We start from the raw sequence: 20,420 nt of genomic DNA, 5'->3' as shown, positions 1-20,420 counted from the left end.
AGGACCCCTGAATGTGGACTGCCAAGGTGAGAAAAGATTCTGCTCTTCCCAAGACAGAATTAGACCTACTTCTGAGAGTAGGAAACGAGACCTGGTGCCTCCCTGTCTGTTCATGTAGGAAACTGCAGAGTTGACTGAGCGAACCCTTACAGCCTTCTTCTGATAAGGGGGGGGGGGGGGGGAATTAAAGAGCCATCCGGATTACCCTGAGCTCCTCAGGTAGGATGGAACCCAAAGATCCTCTTGTGGATGGGCACCCCAGCCTAGAAGGGATGTATCTGTCGTCAATAAGATCCAAATGGATTGGATCAAAAACACCCCATCTTAGACCTGCTTCCACCACCTCAGGAAGTGGAGACTTTGTGATGACAGGGAGCACTTATCTCTAGCCCTCTGGGAATGCGATTCCATCGACTTAGAACTTCCATAAAAGAGGGCGAATATGCCACAAGGCCAACGGACTATGTCCACAGCCGCAGACATTAGGCCAAACATCTTCATCAGATGGTTACCTGACGAGGTCCCTGAGAAACTCTGCTGCTCTGGAACGCATCTTCCTTCCTGGAGAATGAGAAAGAGTCATATTGGCCGATCTACTATGAAGCCCAGAAACCTCCTGGTGTGGAGGGCGATCTCTGATTTCTGCCACTTTATTATCCAGCCAAATTGCTGGAGAAAGACTGAGCTAGCAGAAGATGAAGAATTTCCTCTGAGGGCATCATGAAGAGTCAATCGTCCAAGAACAGGATGATATCCAAACCTCTTATAGAGGAATACTACAGCTATGACCATCTTGGTTAAGATGTAGAGCTGAGGTGATGCTGAAGGACAAAGTGGCCAACTGAAGAGCTTCATCTTCCCAGGCTCCATGCCACTCAGAATATTTCCTGTGAGCCTGGCACACAGGGATGAGATGGTGGGCATCCTACCAATCTGGTGTGACCATCAGGGCTCCTGGACTCAGGACGCTGATGACTAATTTGATGGTTTCATCCAAAACCGTCATTACTTGTGAATCGGTAGACTTTGGGACAAGAGAAGAAGACTGGCGAATAAACGCCTAGAGGACCCTCCCCTTTCCTCCTGAATACCAGGATAGACTCCTATAAACCTGCATGCTTCTCACAGAAGTAACTTTGTGGAAATAAACTTTTCCTGGGGAAAAGAAATAAAAAGTCTATGCTGTACTCCATCCTATAACATTCAGGACCCAGGGATCTGGAACAAACACTGTCCAGGTACCCAGAAAAAAATTACATGGCCTCCAATGGGAGGTCCGAATAATAGGAGGAAATACACTTGGAAGTGTTAGCGGAATGAGAGGGAAGTCATAAGCTGGACTACTTGTCCCTTGTCCCACAGAAAAAAACGGTCTTGATCGCTTTCTGAGGTCCATGGCCACTTAGAGGCTTAGATTGGCCAAGAAAGGATTAGATCCTAGATCTTGGTTACCCAACACCTAAAGGTTTTGAGTGGGGCATTGCTTTTATCAGCAAGGCCCTACATATATATTAAGTTCTGCCCAATAGCCGACCTGGCTTGTAAGGGGGGCACATACGTTATACTTGGAGGCATCCAAGGTTTAAGCCACAATGGCCTTCTCCTGGCAGGATAGAGGCCTAGATTTAAAGGCCCATCTTACATTGCTTGCAGAGCAGCATCACAAGAAATCCACAACAGGATGGATTAAAATTGTGCTAGGCCGGAACCAATATCTGAATGAATCAGAAGCTGAGGGATCAGCGGCAGAGTAGGATCTTCTTAAGGTGCATTCTACACCTTAATCCATAGGGTTCTGTAAGTTGGTTCTGTGCACAGCAGGGACTAAGGTCCTTTTAGACAATTATGCAAACGCTAAGTCAACCTTAGACACAGAACTCCATTCCAAGTGAATCCTCACAATCGGGAACATGGAGTAAAACCACTTTGGTTAGCGGCACCTTCTCAGGAGGCCTTACTTAGCTTCATGAGGAGAGACTCGTCCACTTTGGGGCCCCATGGCCCCTAGAGGTGGCTTCTGGAGCTTCCCCAAGATCAACATCCTGGTCCCCCGAGCGGATGGATTAAGTAGTCTCTGGGTCTTCTTCAATTGAGAAGAAATATTTCACTGCCTCCTAGATTCAGAAGAGTGAACTTCATCCGCTGTGTGATGGCATCCTCACTGCTGGGCGCAGGCTGAAGACTCCAAAGGTCTTTACCCGTATTACAGCGTCCTGATGGTTCGGCCTCAGGCAGAAGAGCAGGACGGCATGAAGGACACCTGGGATTATTCATAGGTGTCCGCCAGATGGGGGTCACAGATGTCTGTGGTTAGACGTCACCTGGTGCCCAGAACGGTCACAGTCACAGCAGACGACATTTTCTAGAAGAGAAAACAAGTAAATATAAATGCAAATCCTCTACTAGGAGGGAAGGCGGAGGCCGGAACGTACCCAAAAAGATCACTAAAAATCTTTACAACAAGATTACTGTCACAGAACAGCTTCTCTATAATACACAAAGTATGTATGTTACTGATGGGCGGAGCTAGTCACTGACTACTGTGCTGCCCAAACACATGGATGTTACTGATGGGCGGAGTTAGTAACTGACCACTGTGCTGCCCAAACACATGGATGTTACTGATGGGCGGAGTTAGTAACTGACCACTGTGCTGCCGGAACACATGGATGTTACTGATGCCTCCTTTCGGAAGATGTCCGCGTGGGATCCGAACCTGGAGCACAGACTGCAGACTAGTCACTGACCACTGTGCTGTATATACAGACTGCAGACTAGTCACTGACCACTGTGCTGTATATATACAGACTGCAGACTAGTCACTGACCACTGTACTGTATATACACAGACTGCAGACTAGTCACTGACCACTGTGCTGTATATACAGACTGCAGACTGGTCACTGACCACTGTGCTGTATATATACAGACTGCAGACTAGTCACTGACCACTGTGCTGTATATACAGACTGCAGACTGGTCACTGACCACTGTACTGTATATACACAGACTGCAGACTAGTCACTGACCACTGTGCTGTATATACAGACTGCAGACTGGTCACTGACCACTGTGCTGTATATACAGACTGCAGACTAGTCACTGACCACTGTGCTGTATATATACAGACTGCAGACTAGTCACTGACCACTGTACTGTATATACACAGACTGCAGACTAGTCACTGACCACTGTGCTGTATATACAGACTGCAGACTGGTCACTGACCACTGTGCTGTATATACAGACTGCAGACTGGTCACTGACCACTGTGCTGTATATATACAGACTGCAGACTAGTCACTGACCACTGTGCTGTATATATACAGACTGCAGACTAGTCACTGACCACTGTACTGTATATATACAGACTGCAGACTAGTCACTGACCACTATACTGTATATATACAGACTGCAGACTAGTCACTGACCACTGTACTGTATATATACAGACTGCAGACTAGTCACTGACCACTGTACTGTATATATACAGACTGCAGACTAGTCACTGACCACTGTACTGTATATATACAGACTGCAGACTAGTCACTGACCACTATACTGTATATACACAGACTGCAGACTAGTCACTGACCACTATACTGTATATACAGACTGCAGACTAGTCACTGACCACTGTACTGTATATATACAGACTGCAGACTAGTCACTGACCACTATACTGTATATATACAGACTGCAGACTAGTCACTGACCACTGTACTGTATATATACAGACTGCAGACTAGTCACTGACCACTGTACTGTATATATACAGACTGCAGACTAGTCACTGACCACTGTGCTGTATATACAGACTGCAGACTAGTCACTGACCACTGTACTGTATATACACAGACTGCAGACTAGTCACTGACCACTGTACTGTATATACACAGACTGCAGACTAGTCACTGACCACTGTACTGTATATACACAGACTGCAGACTAGTCACTGACCACTGTACTGTATATATACAGACTGCAGACTAGTCACTGACCACTATACTGTATATATACAGACTGCAGACTAGTCACTGACCACTGTACTGTATATACACAGACTGCAGACTAGTCACTGACCACTGTACTGTATATATACAGACTGCAGACTAGTCACTGACCACTGTACTGTATATATACAGACTGCAGACTAGTCACTGACCACTGTGCTGTATATATACAGACTGCAGACTAGTCACTGACCACTGTACTGTATATACACAGACTGCAGACTAGTCACTGACCACTATACTGTATATACAGACTGCAGACTAGTCACTGACCACTGTACTGTATATACACAGACTGCAGACTAGTCACTGACCACTATACTGTATATACAGACTGCAGACTAGTCACTGACCACTGTGCTGTATATATACAGACTGCAGACTAGTCACTGACCACTGTGCTGTATATACAGACTGCAGACTAGTCACTGACCACTGTACTGTATATACACAGACTGCAGACTAGTCACTGACCACTGTACTGTATATACACAGACTGCAGACTAGTCACTGACCACTGTACTGTATATACACAGACTGCAGACTAGTCACTGACCACTGTACTGTATATATACAGACTGCAGACTAGTCACTGACCACTATACTGTATATATACAGACTGCAGACTAGTCACTGACCACTGTACTGTATATACACAGACTGCAGACTAGTCACTGACCACTGTACTGTATATATACAGACTGCAGACTAGTCACTGACCACTGTACTGTATATATACAGACTGCAGACTAGTCACTGACCACTGTGCTGTATATATACAGACTGCAGACTAGTCACTGACCACTGTACTGTATATACACAGACTGCAGACTAGTCACTGACCACTATACTGTATATACAGACTGCAGACTAGTCACTGACCACTGTACTGTATATACACAGACTGCAGACTAGTCACTGACCACTATACTGTATATACAGACTGCAGACTAGTCACTGACCACTGTGCTGTATATATACAGACTGCAGACTAGTCACTGACCACTGTACTGTATATACACAGACTGCAGACTAGTCACTGACCACTGTGCTGTATATATACAGACTGCAGACTAGTCACTGACCACTGTACTGTATATACACAGACTGCAGACTAGTCACTGACCACTATACTGTATATACAGACTGCAGACTAGTCACTGACCACTGTACTGTATATACACAGACTGCAGACTAGTCACTGACCACTATACTGTATATACAGACTGCAGACTAGTCACTGACCACTGTGCTGCGCCTAAACAAACCAGGCTGCAACTTAGAGGCAGCCTGCAGCAGAGTGGAGCTTTCCTATTTGAATTTGGCTCCATTGGAGTTAGGCCCCGCCCCCGGTGTGACATCAGACGCCAGCTGAGGGGAATCAAACAGGCTAACTTTATAAACAGCAAACACACAGAGCAGTGAGGAGTATGGAGCAGACACAGTGTACATAGAAGCAGCGACAGTATACAGAGTATACAAGAGCAGTAACAAAGTATACAGAGCATACAGATGCAGTAACAGAGTATATGGAAGTAGCAAAAGTATACAAGAGCAGTAACAGTCAAGAAAGTAGACAGAGTATACAAGAGCAGTAACAAAGTATACAGAGTATACAACATAAAGAAGCAGAACATGGAGCGACACACCGCTCCTGCAACAAACCAACAGGATAATCCTCCATAACCTGCAGAGATCAGAGATCAGAATGCAGGGAGTCTGCAGAACAGCTGATCATCCAGCTGAAGTGATCTACAAGAGAGAGACAAAGGTTAGTAATGTGTACAGCAGCCTATGGAGGCCGCACCGTCTGTCAATCATTCCGACAGGACAGATAAAAAACGCACTGTTGTTGGGGGAGTGTCCCCTCTTATAGGTAGGAGGTGGGGGGCTAATTAGGCATTAATTGCCATTTTATTTGCTTCACTTCATTAACATTCCGTCTGTCCTACCAGTTCACAGGGGCAGATATTCGCCACTTGTGCTGCTGGTTAGGACTAGTGTTGAGCGGCATAGGCCATATTCAAATTTGCGATATTTCGCGAATATATGGACGAATATTCCTAATCGCGTTTTATTTTTGCACATGCGAAAATTCGCGCATGTGAAAATTAGCATATGCCAAAATTAGCATATACAAAAATTTGCATATGACAAAATTTGCACGCCAGTCTCACTCAATAGTATTAGAGCCTTCTTTACACCACACAAGCTGGAAGCAGAGAGGGGGGATCACTGTGATGTGAACTGTGATAAAAAAAAAAAAAAAAATATTCGTGATTACGAATATATAGTGCTATATTCGCGAATATGCGATATTCGCAAATAAAATTTGCATTGCAAATATTCGCGAGCAACACTAGTTAGGACATAAGGGAAGTATATATTATGGAGGAGATGTATATATTATGGAGAAGATGTATGTATTATGGAGGAGATGTGTATATTATGGGGGAGATGTATATATTATGGAGGAGATGGAGATGTATATATTATGGAGGAGATGTATATATTATGGGGGAGATGCATATATTATGGGGGAGATGCATATATTATGGGGGAGATGTATATATTATGGAGGAAATGTATATATTATGGAGGAGATGTGTATATTATGGGGGAGATGTATATATTATGGAGGAGATGGAGATGTATATATTATGGAGGAGATGTATATATTATGGGGGAGATGTATATATTATGGGGAGATGTATATATTATGGGGGAGATGTATATATTATGGATGAGATGTGTATATTATGGGGGAGATGTATATATTATGGAGGAGATGGAGATGTATATATTATGGAGGAGATGTATATATTATGGAGGAGCTGTATATATTATGGAGGGGATGTATATATTATGGAGGAGATGTATATATTATGGGGGAGATGTATATATTATGGATGAGATGTGTATATTATGGGGGAGATGTATATATTATGGAGGAGATGGAGATGTATATATTATGGAGGAGATGTATATATTATGGAGGAGCTGTATATATTATGGAGGGGATGTATATATTATGGAGGAGATGTATATATTATGGAGGAGATGCATATATTATGGAGGAGATGTATATATATATTATGGGGGAGATGTATATATTATGGGGGAGATGTAGATGTTATGGAGGAGATGTATATATTATGGGGGAGATGTATATATTATGGAGGAGATGTATATATTATGGAGGAGATGTATATATTATGGGGGAGATGGGAGATATATATATATATATATATATATATATATCATGGGGGAGATGTATATATAATGGGGAGATGTATATATTATGGAGGAGATGTATATATTATGGGGGAGATGTATATATTATAGAGGAGATGTATATATTATGGAGGAGATGTATATATTATGGAGGAGATGTATATATTATGGAGGAGATGTAGATGTTATGGAGGAGATGGCGATGTAGATGTTATGAAGGTGTAATATTTGTCTTGATTTATGTTCTGACACGGCCATTGGATTTAGGTTGTGGCTGAACAGTTTGTTGTTCCCCGGCTAGGAAATAGTTAAAGCTTTTAGCTTTTCACCCATTGGCTATGCGGGTGTGTCTAGATATCTCTAGCTCAGTCTTGGTTCTGGGCTGGTGATTGACTGCTGCTGGTAATTCAGTGCAATACACTTTGTCTGAGCAATAATGCTGCTAAGTCTGCTTGAACATTTACCTTGTACTTACCTTGTTATTTTAGTTGGGTTTTTATCCATATTTATATAGCATGCTCCTTATATTTTAATCTGTTACATTAGTCGGGTTTTTAGGATTGTATTTCTGTTCTGCTATGTCGCTGTCCACACTGTGTCTTCTTGCATCCGTTTTCTGAGTTATTGTAACAAGACATCCCTGTGACCTTTTATGGGACCCTGGGGAATTGAAATTTATTGCAATATATCTCTGTTCTCCATGCTGGACTCTGGGAGATTGAGTTTAGTATTAAAGGGGTACTCCGGCGCTAAGACATCTTATCCCCTATCCAAAGGATAGGGGATAAGATACTTGATCACGGGGGTCCCGCCACTGGGGACCCCTGTGATCTTCCAAGCCGCACTCCGTCAGAATCAACCCCCGGCTGTAGCTGTGTATGGCGGTGGCTCCATGATCGGTGAGATCCGCCAAACTACCGGTCTCACTACGGCCCTAACCAGCCCAAGATAGCCGAGGAATAAGCATCTATCCCAGGAGAAACTGAAGCGCTGACAAACCCTAAGACTGAAAGCGAGACTACTGTTGTAACTTGAACTATACGTGGAGGAGACCAATTAATGACCCGAACAAGGTCTAAAACAAGGTCTAAAAATCCCCCTTGAAAATGACCATATTTTACTCACCACAGAATATCAAGAGGGGAAACTGGCAAAAGAATCGAGACTCCCCAGGCTGACCCGGTCCCACGGAGAGGCCAGCAAACAGAAGCGGCGCACTGCGTCTCCCAGAGACACATATGGGAGATGCCTCCGCCCCCAGGAGTCATGTGACCAGAGCTGGAGAGGCCGTGCAGCGGGCAATGGTGGAGGACGAGCCGCGCGCCCCGCTGACGAGAGAAGAGATGCCCTTAGAGGGACTGACGGAGATTCAGGCGGCTCCACCGGTGCAGACTGGGTGCGTGATGGCAGCCGAGGGGCCCCTTGAACAAAAGGGAGACCTTAAGATAGGAACGCCGATAAAGGTGGGACCGGAGAGCCAGACAACAGCCTGTAAAGGGGTGAGTGATAAAACGCAGCAACCAAGGCTTATATCTGAAAAATTGTACCCAGGAATTAAAACAGACTTTAACATTAAAATGGTAAATCCCTTTGAACAAACCAGAAGACTAAGCCTGCAGTATTCTGTGCCCTCCTTAGCAGAACTATTGGCCCCAGCAGCTTTCAGCCCTGAGGCTCAGCGGCAGTCAACCAGTTACCTCCCAAAGTCACCAGGGTAAGGAGGTGGGACAGGGAGAGAGAGGGGTACGGGGAAGAGATACAAGTAAGGAGATGTCACCTACAGCCTATGACCCAAAAGCCCCAGTTTCTGAAGCCTCTATTAGAATTTTTCTGGCAGATTTACAATCTGCATTTACTGCGACCCTTCAGAATGCTGTTAAAAATATTCATGATGAGATTCAAGGACTGGGCCTTCGTACTTCAAAACCAAGATACAGGTAATCACATATGGAAACTAAAATAGAGGAGAAAAATGTATTGCAAAATAAAATGGCAACAAAAGTGGAGGACTTAGTAGAAGAAGTTGAGTCTTTAAAGTTAAAAGTAGCCGAGCAGGAGGACCACGCACAAAGAAATAATATTAGAGTCCGAGGAATCCCTGACACCATTAAACAACAAGAATTGAAATCGTTTCTGAACAAATTTTTTAAACAATTGATACCTGAATCCACGGATTTGGAACTCACTATGGACAGAGTCCTTAGACTTCCCAAACCCCCAAATCTCCCTCCCTCTAAACCAAGAGACACGATAACAAAAGTGCACTTTTATGAGACAAAGGAAAAAATAATGTGGTCTTTCAGAAACCCACCTCCATTATCAGAAAAATTTGCACATCTTGCGATATATCCCGACCTCTCAGCAGTAACCTTAGAGAGAAGGAGACAGTTTGCCCAACTTACACAGATATTGAGAAAAAACAGAATTGATTATAAATGGGGCTTTCCGGTCAAAATATTGGTTAAATACAAAGGGGTGAACTTTGTGATCAACACACCAGGCAAATTATTAGAACTGTGCCAAAATTGGGGGTTAGCTCCACAAAACCAAGATACAGGTAATCTCCAACTAGTGACAGAATGGACTATAGTGAAAGGGAAAACCCAACAGAGGGAGAACAGCCAAAATTTGATGACATCTGAGGGGAAAATTGTTCAGTACTAGTGATAAAAACTAGAGATTGAGTATTTTTTGCTGCACACCTCAAGACCTATATCTTTGCAATTTTTCTCTTTTCCTTTCCCTTTTCCCCCTTTTTTCTTCTTCTTTTTTCCGCTCTTCCTTCACTTATCCCTTCACTATGAAGAGTGCCTTAGAATTAAGAAAAATGAGTGTCAGTTCCTCCTGTTTTGTTCAAATTTAAGTAAATAGAATAATGTATTTAAGGGTTGGATAAATTATTTAATATTTTGATTTTCCCCAATTAGCCGGTATAGCTGACGTTAGAGTATGAACAAGAAAAAAAGTCATACTCACCATCTGGCGTGGGAAACACGCCAACTTTCCCTATGTATTTACTTTACCTTGTATTATCTGTTTGTTTTATTGTTTTGTTGTCTCTTCTTTGAAGTGGTTATTAAATGTAGAAAGTTGTATGAGTGGATATATGTGAAGGTACTTAACTGCCCCCCCTCCCTCCTACTCAGGAAATTAATATAGGAAATTCCGAAGGTTAAAGAAGACCACCAGTATAAAATACTATGGCACTCCAACTGACCTCCGTGAATTGTAGAGGCTTGAAAACCCCAATCAAAAGAGACAAGGTATGGAATGAAGCATTAGAACTAAAAACTGATATACTATGTCTACAAGAAACACACCTTAAAGGGGTACTCCACTGCCCGAGCTTTCAGAACATTTAGTTCCCAAAGCTCGGTGCGTGGTTGTGATGTCACGACCACGCCACCTCAATGCAAGTCTATGGGAGGGGGCGTACGCCCCCTCCCATAGACTTGCATTGAGGGGGCGTGGCAGAACTAAATGGGCTTTTGGAACCAAATGTTCTGAACACTGGGGCAGTGGAGTACCCCTTTAAAATAAAATACACATAGATTAAATAACAAACTATTCCCAACAATCTATCAGGCACCAGCCCCAGGGAAGAAAGGAGGAGTAGCTTTGATATTTAAGGACTCTATTTCATTAACAAACCCAGCAATCCAGGGGAGATATATAATTTTCAGGGGAGGTATCAACGGGGTTCATTTCGTATTAATAGGAATCTATGCTCCTAACTCTAACCAAAATAAGTTTTTGCGGTCAGTGCTTCGTAAAGCTTCATTTTCAAGTAGGGACAATGTTGTAGTAATGGGTGATTTTAACCAAACAATTTGGCCCTCTGTGGACTCTACCTCTAAGGTACTCCACAGAGAACCAATGAGATAGTTGGGATTAGGGTCCAGTACGACTTATTTGATGTCTGGAGAATACGTCACCTGACCGAGTCTGATTTTACATACTTTTCTCTTGTGCACGCAGTATATACCCGTATTGATTATTTTTTAATCAGCAGACCTCTGTTGGATGGCGTATTATCTTCAGATATCAAGACCATTTCTTGGTCAGATCATGCCCCGATTCAATTAACGTTACAAAAGGCAGGTCCTAATCATGAGTATAGACCATGGAGAGCAAAAGCCCATATTATAATGAATGAAGAGTTAAAACCGATTATATCTTCATTTATTGAGTCTTTTTTTACAAATAAATAAAAAGTCGGTGAATACATCTTCCATGCTTTGAAAGCAACAATCAGAGGTCAATTAATAAGTCAAAATGCCTTTTATAATAAACAAATCAAATCTAAAAGACTAACCCTACACATGAAACTCTCGGAGCTTCACAGGAAGAATAAAAATCAACATAGTAAAGAAACATCTGAAAAGATTACTGATATAACCTCGGAATTACATCATCTTGATTTACATAAATTTAATAAAGCACTTCAAAATAAAAAAAAAAATGAATACTTACTGGTTGGCCAATAGACCAGGAAAGTATTTAGCCAGACAGATTCAAAAGAAAACCAAAAGAGATAAAATCGATTATATAGCCCTGCCTACAGGAGTAAGAGTTTATGACCCAAAGAGTGTGGAGAATGCTTTCGCCAAGTATTACAGTAATCTGTACAATTTAAAAGAGGACACTAATACTAATTAGCCAACAGGTGAAATGATAAAAGACTTTCTATCACAAATGTATTTACTGGTTATTTCTGAACCCCAAAACGCAACCTTGTGTCAACCCATCCTTAGAGAGGAAATTATTAAACAAATACATAAACTAAATTTAGCAAAAGCCCAAGGACCGGACGGGTTAATATGTGAACTTTATAAAACACACGCAAATAAAATAGCCCCAATATTAACAGAAGTATTTAATGAGATACTTAGCTCAGGTACAGTGAAGGGTGAGATGTTAGAGGCAATGGTGATTACTGTTCCTAAGGAAGGAAAGAACCTATCACTTACATCAAATTATAGGCCAATCTCATTACTAAATGAAGACATTAAACTCTATGCTAAAATCATCGCAGATAGAATTAATAAAATACTTCCTAATTTAATACAAGTCGACCAGGTCGGATTTACAAAAGGATGCCAGACATCAGACGGCACTAGACGAGTTTTGGATTTGATCGATATAGTGGGACGCGGTCGGGTGCCTTCTCTTTTCCTGGGTCTGGATGCGGAGAAGGCATTCGACCGTGTACACTGGGGATACCTAGTTTCAGTGATGACCAAATTTGGTTTCTCCCCCAAGTTAATCTCAGTCATAATGGCCTTGTACTCAGCCCCTAGTGCAAGAGTATATACGGAGGGAGTGTTATCAAAGAAATTTACCACTTCAAATGGTACAAGACAGGGCTGCCCCCTGTCTCCACTATTGTTTACCCTAGCGATAGAGCCCTTTGCAGACCAAGTGAGGAGTTCGGTGGAGATAGGGGGCATCATAATAGGGAGCGGCGAGCACTGTATAAGTGTTTTCGTTGATGATATTCTTATTTCATGTATTGACCCAATAGAATCCTTGAAATCATTGATGGCCCTTATAGCACAATTTTCATCAGTCAGCTATTACAAATTAAATGTTTCTAAATCAATAGATTTACTACTACACACTGACCCAGAAATTAAATTACAACTAGAAAAATCTTACCCCTTCCACTGGACCAATAAGTCGATAACCTACTTGGGCATTGATTTAGCCTCCTCCCCACAAGAATCAGGCTTTCCCGGCAACTAAACACAGATATAAGTTCATACACAAAACTGTCGATATCATGGATCGGCAGAAAAGCAGTCTCAAAAATGATACTGCTGCCTAAAATTTTGTATGTGTTCCGAAATTTGTCAGTAAAAATCCCAATAAAAATAATTCAAACACTTCAACAAATAATACAACATTTTGTTTGGGGAAATAAGAAACCACGTACAGCGGCAAAAATTTTATACAAGTCAGTGGAAGAAGGAGGCTTAGGCTGCCCTAATCTTTTAGATTTATTATAACGCCATAACACTCACTCAAACACAAAGATTGAGGCACAATGATTTGGAGATGCATTGGGTTGCCCTGGAATCTCAGGCTGCGGGAGTAAGATGTCCCAGATTGATACTCTGGGAGGCAGCACTGGCAAATAAGATCAAAATAACTTATCCTTCCGTGCTGGTAGCAAGTATAGAAGAGTGGCTAAAAGCCCTAAAACAAAATATACTTCATTTGGGAAGATTGGAGGCAATCCCGATGGAAGCCATACAACATCTCTTACCAGAAACGGACTTGTCCATATGGATAAGTAAAGGCACCAAGACAGTAGGCTCTATCTGTGAAAAAGGAGTACTCCTTCAATTTCCCCAAATCTCAACTAGTTTTGGAATTTCTTCTAAATAATTTTTCAAATATCTTCAACTCAGACATTGTATTTTATCTCTTAAATTAAAGAATTCTCTTGATAAACCAGCCTATAATGAATATTTTTTCAAAAGCAAAGGTGAAAGAGGGGGTATCTCCAAATCGTATAAAGCCCTTCAATCAATAAAGCAGAGTAATAGGCAGATTTACCAGAATAGATGGGAGGAGGACCTGGGGATCACAATTACAGAAGAAAAATGGGCTTTTATATATCGTATCCCAATAAAGGTATCTCATTGTGCGTTCCATCTAGAGTCCTCACGTAAGTTATTGTACAGGTGGTACATGACCCCGTTAAAAACTGCTAAATTTAAATCGACTAATTCCTCTTTGTGTTGGCGTTGTGATACACAGGGTCTATGCTACATATATGGTGGGATTGCATAAAAATACAGCCCTTCTGGAATAGTATTTATTATGTACTATCCAGATTACTAGATCTAGAGGATATCCAAGGTTGGGGCCCAGGAATGGCCCTTCTATCATTGGGATTAGAGACATTCTCATTAGAGAAAATAACAATAAGCTATCACAACTTAGCAACGGCCCGTGTAGGTATTGCAAAACAAATGAAAACCAAGGAACTCCCCAAAACATCGGATATAATAAGAAATTTAAAACAGATTTGCACTATGGAGAATCTGAGATTGGATAGTTTGCCTAACTCAAGAAACGGAAGGAAATGGAGAAAGATTTGGGAATTTTTTGGAACACAAATTCAAAAATTAGGAAACTGAGGCAAAATTTATAATAAAGATCAGAGATGGAGGGTAGAGGGAAGCAGTGGATGTTGGGTGAATGTTGAGAGTATGAATGGAAAAGAGAGATTTAAACTTCATACATTTTTGTTGTTTAGTGCTGTTAAATAGCATTTACATAGTTAGTACGGTCGAAAAAAGACATATGTCCATCAAGTTCAACCAGGGAATTGAAGGGAAGGGCGCGGCGCAACATTGGGGAAGGGATGGGATTTTATATTTCTTCATAAGCATTAATGTTATTTTGTTCCAGGAATGTATCTAATCCTGTTTTAAAGCTGTTAATTTTTCCTGCTGTTACCAGTTCCTGAGGTAGACTGTTCCATAAGTTCACAGTTCTCATGGTAAAGAAGGCGTGTCGCCCCTTGAGACTAAACTTTTTCTTCTCCAGACGGAGGGAGTGCCCCCTCGTCCTTTGGGGGGGTTTAACCTGGAACAGTTTTTCTCCATATTTTTTGTATGGGCCATTAATATACTTATATACGTTTATCATATCCCCCCTTAAACCTCTCTTCTCAAGACTAAACAATTGTAACTCCTTTAATCGCTCCTCGTAGCTAAGATGTTTCATGCCCCATATTAGTTTAGTCGCGCCCCATATTTGTGTTTTCTTTTTTGTATGTGTTGTATGAGTAGTTTTCCGTTTTTGTTTCGGGCTTGTGACCAAGTGCACTGTTGCGCAGGAAGGGACTGGCGTCCAGTTGTCGATCCATCATTTAGGATGGAGGCACAAGTAGGCAGGGAGAGTGTTTTTAGGGTAAGTTTCAGGCTCACTCTCCCTGTCCCCACAGTCGGTCAAGACATTAGGAGCTGTAGGTGTTATGGAGGAGCTGTATATATTATGGAGGAGCTGTAGATGTTATGGAAGAGCTGTGTCATGTATGGGCAGGGAAGAGTGAAGCCCTGAACTCGCCCGCTCACACTATCCCTGCCAACTTACGTACCCATTCTAGGCGACGAATCCACAACCATGGTGAGAGTTCTTGCCTGAATACGTGCAGGGAGTAAAACGTCAATAAAATAAACTAACAGTACAGATGGAGGTCGGGACACTGTCTGTATGGAATCACACACAATAACAGAAATAATAACTAAACATACACACACACACAATATGTCACAGTCCACAAGCCAAGACAGTACCAAGAAATAACAGAAAAGCCAAACAGAAGAGAAGTCAGAGAGTGGAGCCAATGGGTCAGATATGCCAGAAATACAAGATATAATACAAACGCTAGCTAGGAGTATGAGCTCTTTCATAGGGGAGGCCTGGGTGAATACTGAGGATTTAAATAGGGAGCTAAGCAGGTGAAAAGTCAGCAAGGTCAGCTGACCATGCAGAGAACAGGGCATTTTCACAGTAACCAGAATAACAAAATTACTCAGTGCAGATTAACTCTTTGGGCTCTTAGAAGCTGTAGATGTTATAGAGGAGCAGTAGATAATATAGAGGAGCTGTAGATAATATAGAGGAGCTGTAGATGTTATGGGGGAGCTGTAAATAATATGGAGGAGCTGTAGATAATATGGAAGAGTTGTAGAAATCACTGTTATGGGGGCACTATGTGTGTAATTTGTTGTGTCCTCTGCCTCTTCTCCGCTCAGACATTTCACATTAACTTCTCTCTTCTCTTTTTATTTCAAAATATTTATTTATTTTCAGACATTTTACAAAAAAAACTCAAGTGATAACATTTTATTCTTCTTTCTCTATGGACATTAATAGTGACTGTGGAGACCGATGGATGGAGATGGCGCAGGGTCCTGTCGAGTCAGGGGCAGGGACCGGTGGTGGAGTTGGGAGCAGGGTCCAGGGTCATTGTGTTTTCATATTGTTCCTTGTTCCCTGTGGATACAAACAATCTCCATGAAAAAGAGCTCATTCACATGTTGTGTTCTTAAATGTTTACAGAGTATAACCAGCGAGAGGTAATAGTCAGGACAAGAAGTGATCCCCAAGTCTGTCCAGCAGGGACGGAGAATGGAGAGTTCACGATAAAGTGTGAGGTGTATGAGTAAAAAGCAAACAGGCCGTGTGGCAGCTCAAATAGTAAAACAACAATGATATTGTTATTGACCAACTAAAGATTATTCCTCATGTTGGTGCAACTTTAGACAGGAGTATTCCAAAATGTAGTAGTAGTAGTAATAATAATAATAATCATTATCATTGGAAACTTATAAAAAAAATAAGAAATAAGAAAAATAAAATCAAAGTATTCAGGTAAATTGTGTGAACAAGGTCGGTGCTAGGAGATTTTTTTTATCATCTGTTGTTAGACAAAATAATCAGAAACAGAATATGACAGAATTCCTGCGGAGCGCTATTCACAGGTCTAACATGGAAGGAGTTACATAGTGCTGCTAAGCAGCGCTAGTTAACTCTTTGGGGTGGAGGCTTGTATACATTATACAGCCATCTATATGGCTGTGTAATGTTTAAAGTGATGAGAGAGATACCATTTTGTCGCTGGTCTAGGCCTCTTCTTTAGCTCCACCCCCTTCTGACATTATCACTAGAGGCAGGGCTACACAAGAAGAGGCCTGGACTAGAGACGAGATGGTTTCACTGTCTTCACTTTATACATTATACAACCATATACTGTAGATGGCTGTATAATGTATACACCCCTCTCCCCGCCAAGGAGTTAATTAGCGCTGGAATAAACTAATTTCCTGCTGGGCACGGGACTGTACATGGGGCTGCCAGCTGCGAGCACAGCTCAGCCCCAACATTACCAGGTACTCTCCAGATGAACCTGGCATGGATCAAGAGTTCAGCGAGCCACAAATCCACCAAAGTTCGGATCAAATCTGACCGCCGCGTCTGAAGCGAAAGTGACACTAACCCGGCTGCTCAGTCGGGCTGTTCGGGACCATCGCGTTGAAATCGCTGCGTCCGGAACAGCTTACAGGAAACCGGGAGGGACCTTACCTGCCTCCTCGGTGTCTGCTCCCTGCCGGCATCACCTTCATGGTCGGCGCCGTCCTTCGGCGTCATCACGTCGTCGCGCACGCCGTCCCGTCATCCAATAGGAGCGGCTTGCGTAGCGACGTGATGATGGAGAGCGTGGATCCCGGGAAAGAAGACGTCCGGAGCGTCGGGGACACCCTGGGGACGCGGCGACCGAGATGGAGCGACATCCAGGGCAACGGTGACGGGTCCAGAGTGGCGGGAACATGTGAGTATTACCTCCTATCCAGTGGTCTTCAACCCGCGGACCTCCAGATGTTGCAAAACTACACCTCCCAGCATGCCCGGACAGCCAACGGCTGTCTGGGCATGCTGGGAGTTGTAGTTTTGCAACATCTGGAGGTCCGCAGGTTGAAGATCACTGTTGGGTGCAGAATCTTTTTTTTCTAGATTTTGCACCTTTAAAATTGGGTGCTTCTTATATGCCGCTGCATCCTATAGGGCGAAAAATACGCTAAGTGCAACTTTTTTTTTGCAAATGTCGCTATAATAAATTCACTATAGCGGGGTCGTCTCGCTCAACTATAATAATAATATGGGAAGAAAAGAAAAGGTGAACTGCACAGTATCGCATTCACTTCTTCTTCTTCTTCTTTCTTATATCCTTTCTTTTTTATATGATATTATATTTTTCTCCATCAAAATTCCATTATTTATCACTTATTCCCATACGCTTATAATTAATCTTTCCATCACATTTATTATTAGTATTATAATTTTTTCCAACTGTTTGTTTATAAAAGTGTTTTTCTTTAAAACAGATATTGAGGGGAATTTATCAAAGCTGGTAAGGGACTTTTTTTGCTTATTCTATGTGCAGATATTGCCGCATGTGCGCCAAAGCAACTTTCCGTGCGACTTTTTGAAGGCAGTGGCTGATAAGCAACTTTTGTTACAAACCCTAGGTAAGCAAGTTTTCAGTATTTCCCTTTGCAGTAGTAGTGAATTTATTACAGTGACATTTGCAAAAAAAAGTCGCACGTACCGTATTTTTCGCCCTATAGGACGCACCGGCATATAAGACGCACCCAATTCTAAAGGTGCAAAATCTAGAAAAAAAAAGATTCTGCACCCGACAGTGATCTTCAACCTGCGGAGCTCCAGATGTTGCAAAACTACAACTCCCAGCATGCCCGGAAAGCCAATGGCTGTCCGGGCATGCTGGGAGTTGTAGTTTTGCAACATCTGCAGCTCCGCAGGTTGAAGACCACTGGATAGGAGGTAATACTCACGTGTCGCCGCCGCTCCGGACCCGTCACTGCTGCCCTGGATGTCGCTCCATCGCTGGCGTCGCGTTCCCGGGGTGTCCCTGACGCTCTGGACGTCTTCTTCCCCGGGATCCACGCTCTCCGTTGCCGTCATCACGTTGCTACGCACGCCGCTCCTATTGGATGACGGGACGGCATGCGCAACGACGTGATGATGTCGAAGGAGAGTGCCGCCATGCAGGGGATCCCGGCACGAAGCAGACACTGAGGAGGCAGGTAAGGTCCCTCCCGGTGTCCTGTAAGCTGTTCGGGATGCCGCGATTTCACCACGACGGTCCCAAACAGCCTGACTGAGCAGCCCGGGTTAGTGTCACTTTCCCTTCAGACATGGTGGTCAGCTTTGATCGCCGCGTCTGAAGGGTTAATACAGGGCATCTCCGCGATCGGTGATGTCCTGTATTAGCCGCAGGTCCCGGGCGTTGATGGCCGCAGGGACCGACCCGATAGGTGTGTATTCGCCGTATAAGACGCACCAACTCTTCCCCCCCAGTTTTGGGGAGGAAAAATTGCGTCTTATACGGCGAAAAATACGGTAAGAAAAAAATATTGCACAGCAAAGCAAATAAAATCCTGTCTTTTGAAAGTTACTTTGTAAGGTGATTTTGAAAGTGTGACTTTTGTGTGCAAAATTTATCACTGCCGTGTGACATTTTGATAAATTTTGAGCAAGAAAGAAAGACCAAAAGAAAAAAAGAAACTACTTATATAATGACTTTCTGAAGTAACTTTTGATGAATCCCCCCCCCCCCCATATTCGTCAGTAAAGAAAAAATAAGTACATAGAATAATAATAAAAAGCGGTCATTACATATTAACAAGACAAGGTTACAATATAGTAATCTGCATAGATCCGGCTGTCAAGAAGTTGGAAGGTCCAGATTTTTTCTAGGTCGGCTTCGTGAGTATCCAGGGAAGGATTATTATTTTTATTATCCCCCATTTTCTTGCACCCTTAGGTCCTGTTCACACAGCCAAATTCTCGAGTGGAATCTGTTGGATTAATTCAGCTTGGATATTCCATTGCAGCAGAATCACATTCTAAAAATTCCTGAATTCGTTAAGAATGTCAGGAAAAATTTGATTTGCAATGAATGCGAATATTTCCGTAATTTCCGTAAATTCACTATCTCGTTAATCGCTTCATTAAACTCAATTTAGGGTAGTCCACGCTCCAGGGCATCTAAAATGGTAGATCTATATGTACGTACATGGGGCAAGGAAACCTGGGAAGGCGGGAACAAGGGTAGGCAGGATTACCCTGAATCAAAGAGCAGTGCATTTTTCACAGAAAATAAATTTTACTGCAGCCATTAACCTCCCAGTCACTTTCTACAGCAGTGTATTACAGAGAGGGGCAGAGAGCTGTGTGTTGCCTCATACCATTGGAAAAGCTGGCTCAGCTGAAGAAACCTTAGAAGAGGAGGAAGAAATATTTTTTTTGCGCAACTCTGTGTCTTTGTTCCACAACAAATGGTCTGATGGTTATACTAGTCTGTAGATGGTATAATACATACTTAGCAGTCCATTCCTAATAGTCTGTGTAACGCTCAAAATAAATTGATTAGAGGAACGTAAAAAGTACACTGCCATCTAGTGGCCGCTGAGAAAAAAAATTCAACTTTCTACCATTGAAAGAAAGGTTAAGTTTTAAATATTATTTAGGGGGATTTTCAGTCAGGGCTACCCTGAGGAGGTAATTCCCCAAGGAGTTGTATTTTCTATAGGTGGCCCTTTTTTTTGGTATTGTTAAAGTATTACAGAGA

General features: G+C 42.5%; 2 protein-coding genes across 5 annotated transcripts in view; one reads left to right on the top strand and one right to left on the bottom strand.

Annotated features, from left to right (window-relative positions):
* The first annotated feature begins 5,463 nt into the window (after positions 1-5,463).
* Positions 5,464-20,420, top strand: part of LOC130284975 (proto-oncogene Mas-like) — a 69,144-nt gene continuing 54,187 nt past the window's right edge. For 2 of the 3 annotated variants that reach the window (XM_056535986.1, XM_056535983.1), the window contains exons 1-2: positions 5,464-5,783; positions 10,393-10,509. The gene's annotated coding sequence lies outside the window, so the exon portion shown is untranslated. The remainder of the gene's footprint in view (positions 5,784-10,392; positions 10,510-20,420) is intronic. The other variant, XM_056535985.1, reaches the window with a different exon arrangement.
* LOC130284976 (uncharacterized) overlaps positions 16,044-20,420 on the bottom strand; it is a 41,097-nt gene continuing 36,720 nt past the window's right edge. For both annotated transcript variants that reach the window (XM_056535989.1, XM_056535988.1), the window contains exon 8: positions 16,044-16,261. In XM_056535989.1, coding sequence (XP_056391964.1) covers positions 16,232-16,261 — 30 coding nt within the window. In that variant the 3' untranslated portion in view covers positions 16,044-16,231. The remainder of the gene's footprint in view (positions 16,262-20,420) is intronic.

Source organism: Hyla sarda, chromosome 8 (assembly GCF_029499605.1).
Source record: "Hyla sarda isolate aHylSar1 chromosome 8, aHylSar1.hap1, whole genome shotgun sequence".
Lineage (NCBI taxonomy): Eukaryota > Metazoa > Chordata > Amphibia > Anura > Hylidae > Hyla > Hyla sarda.
Note: the sequence above shows the minus strand (reverse complement) of the source record. Positions and strands in the feature narration are given on the sequence as shown.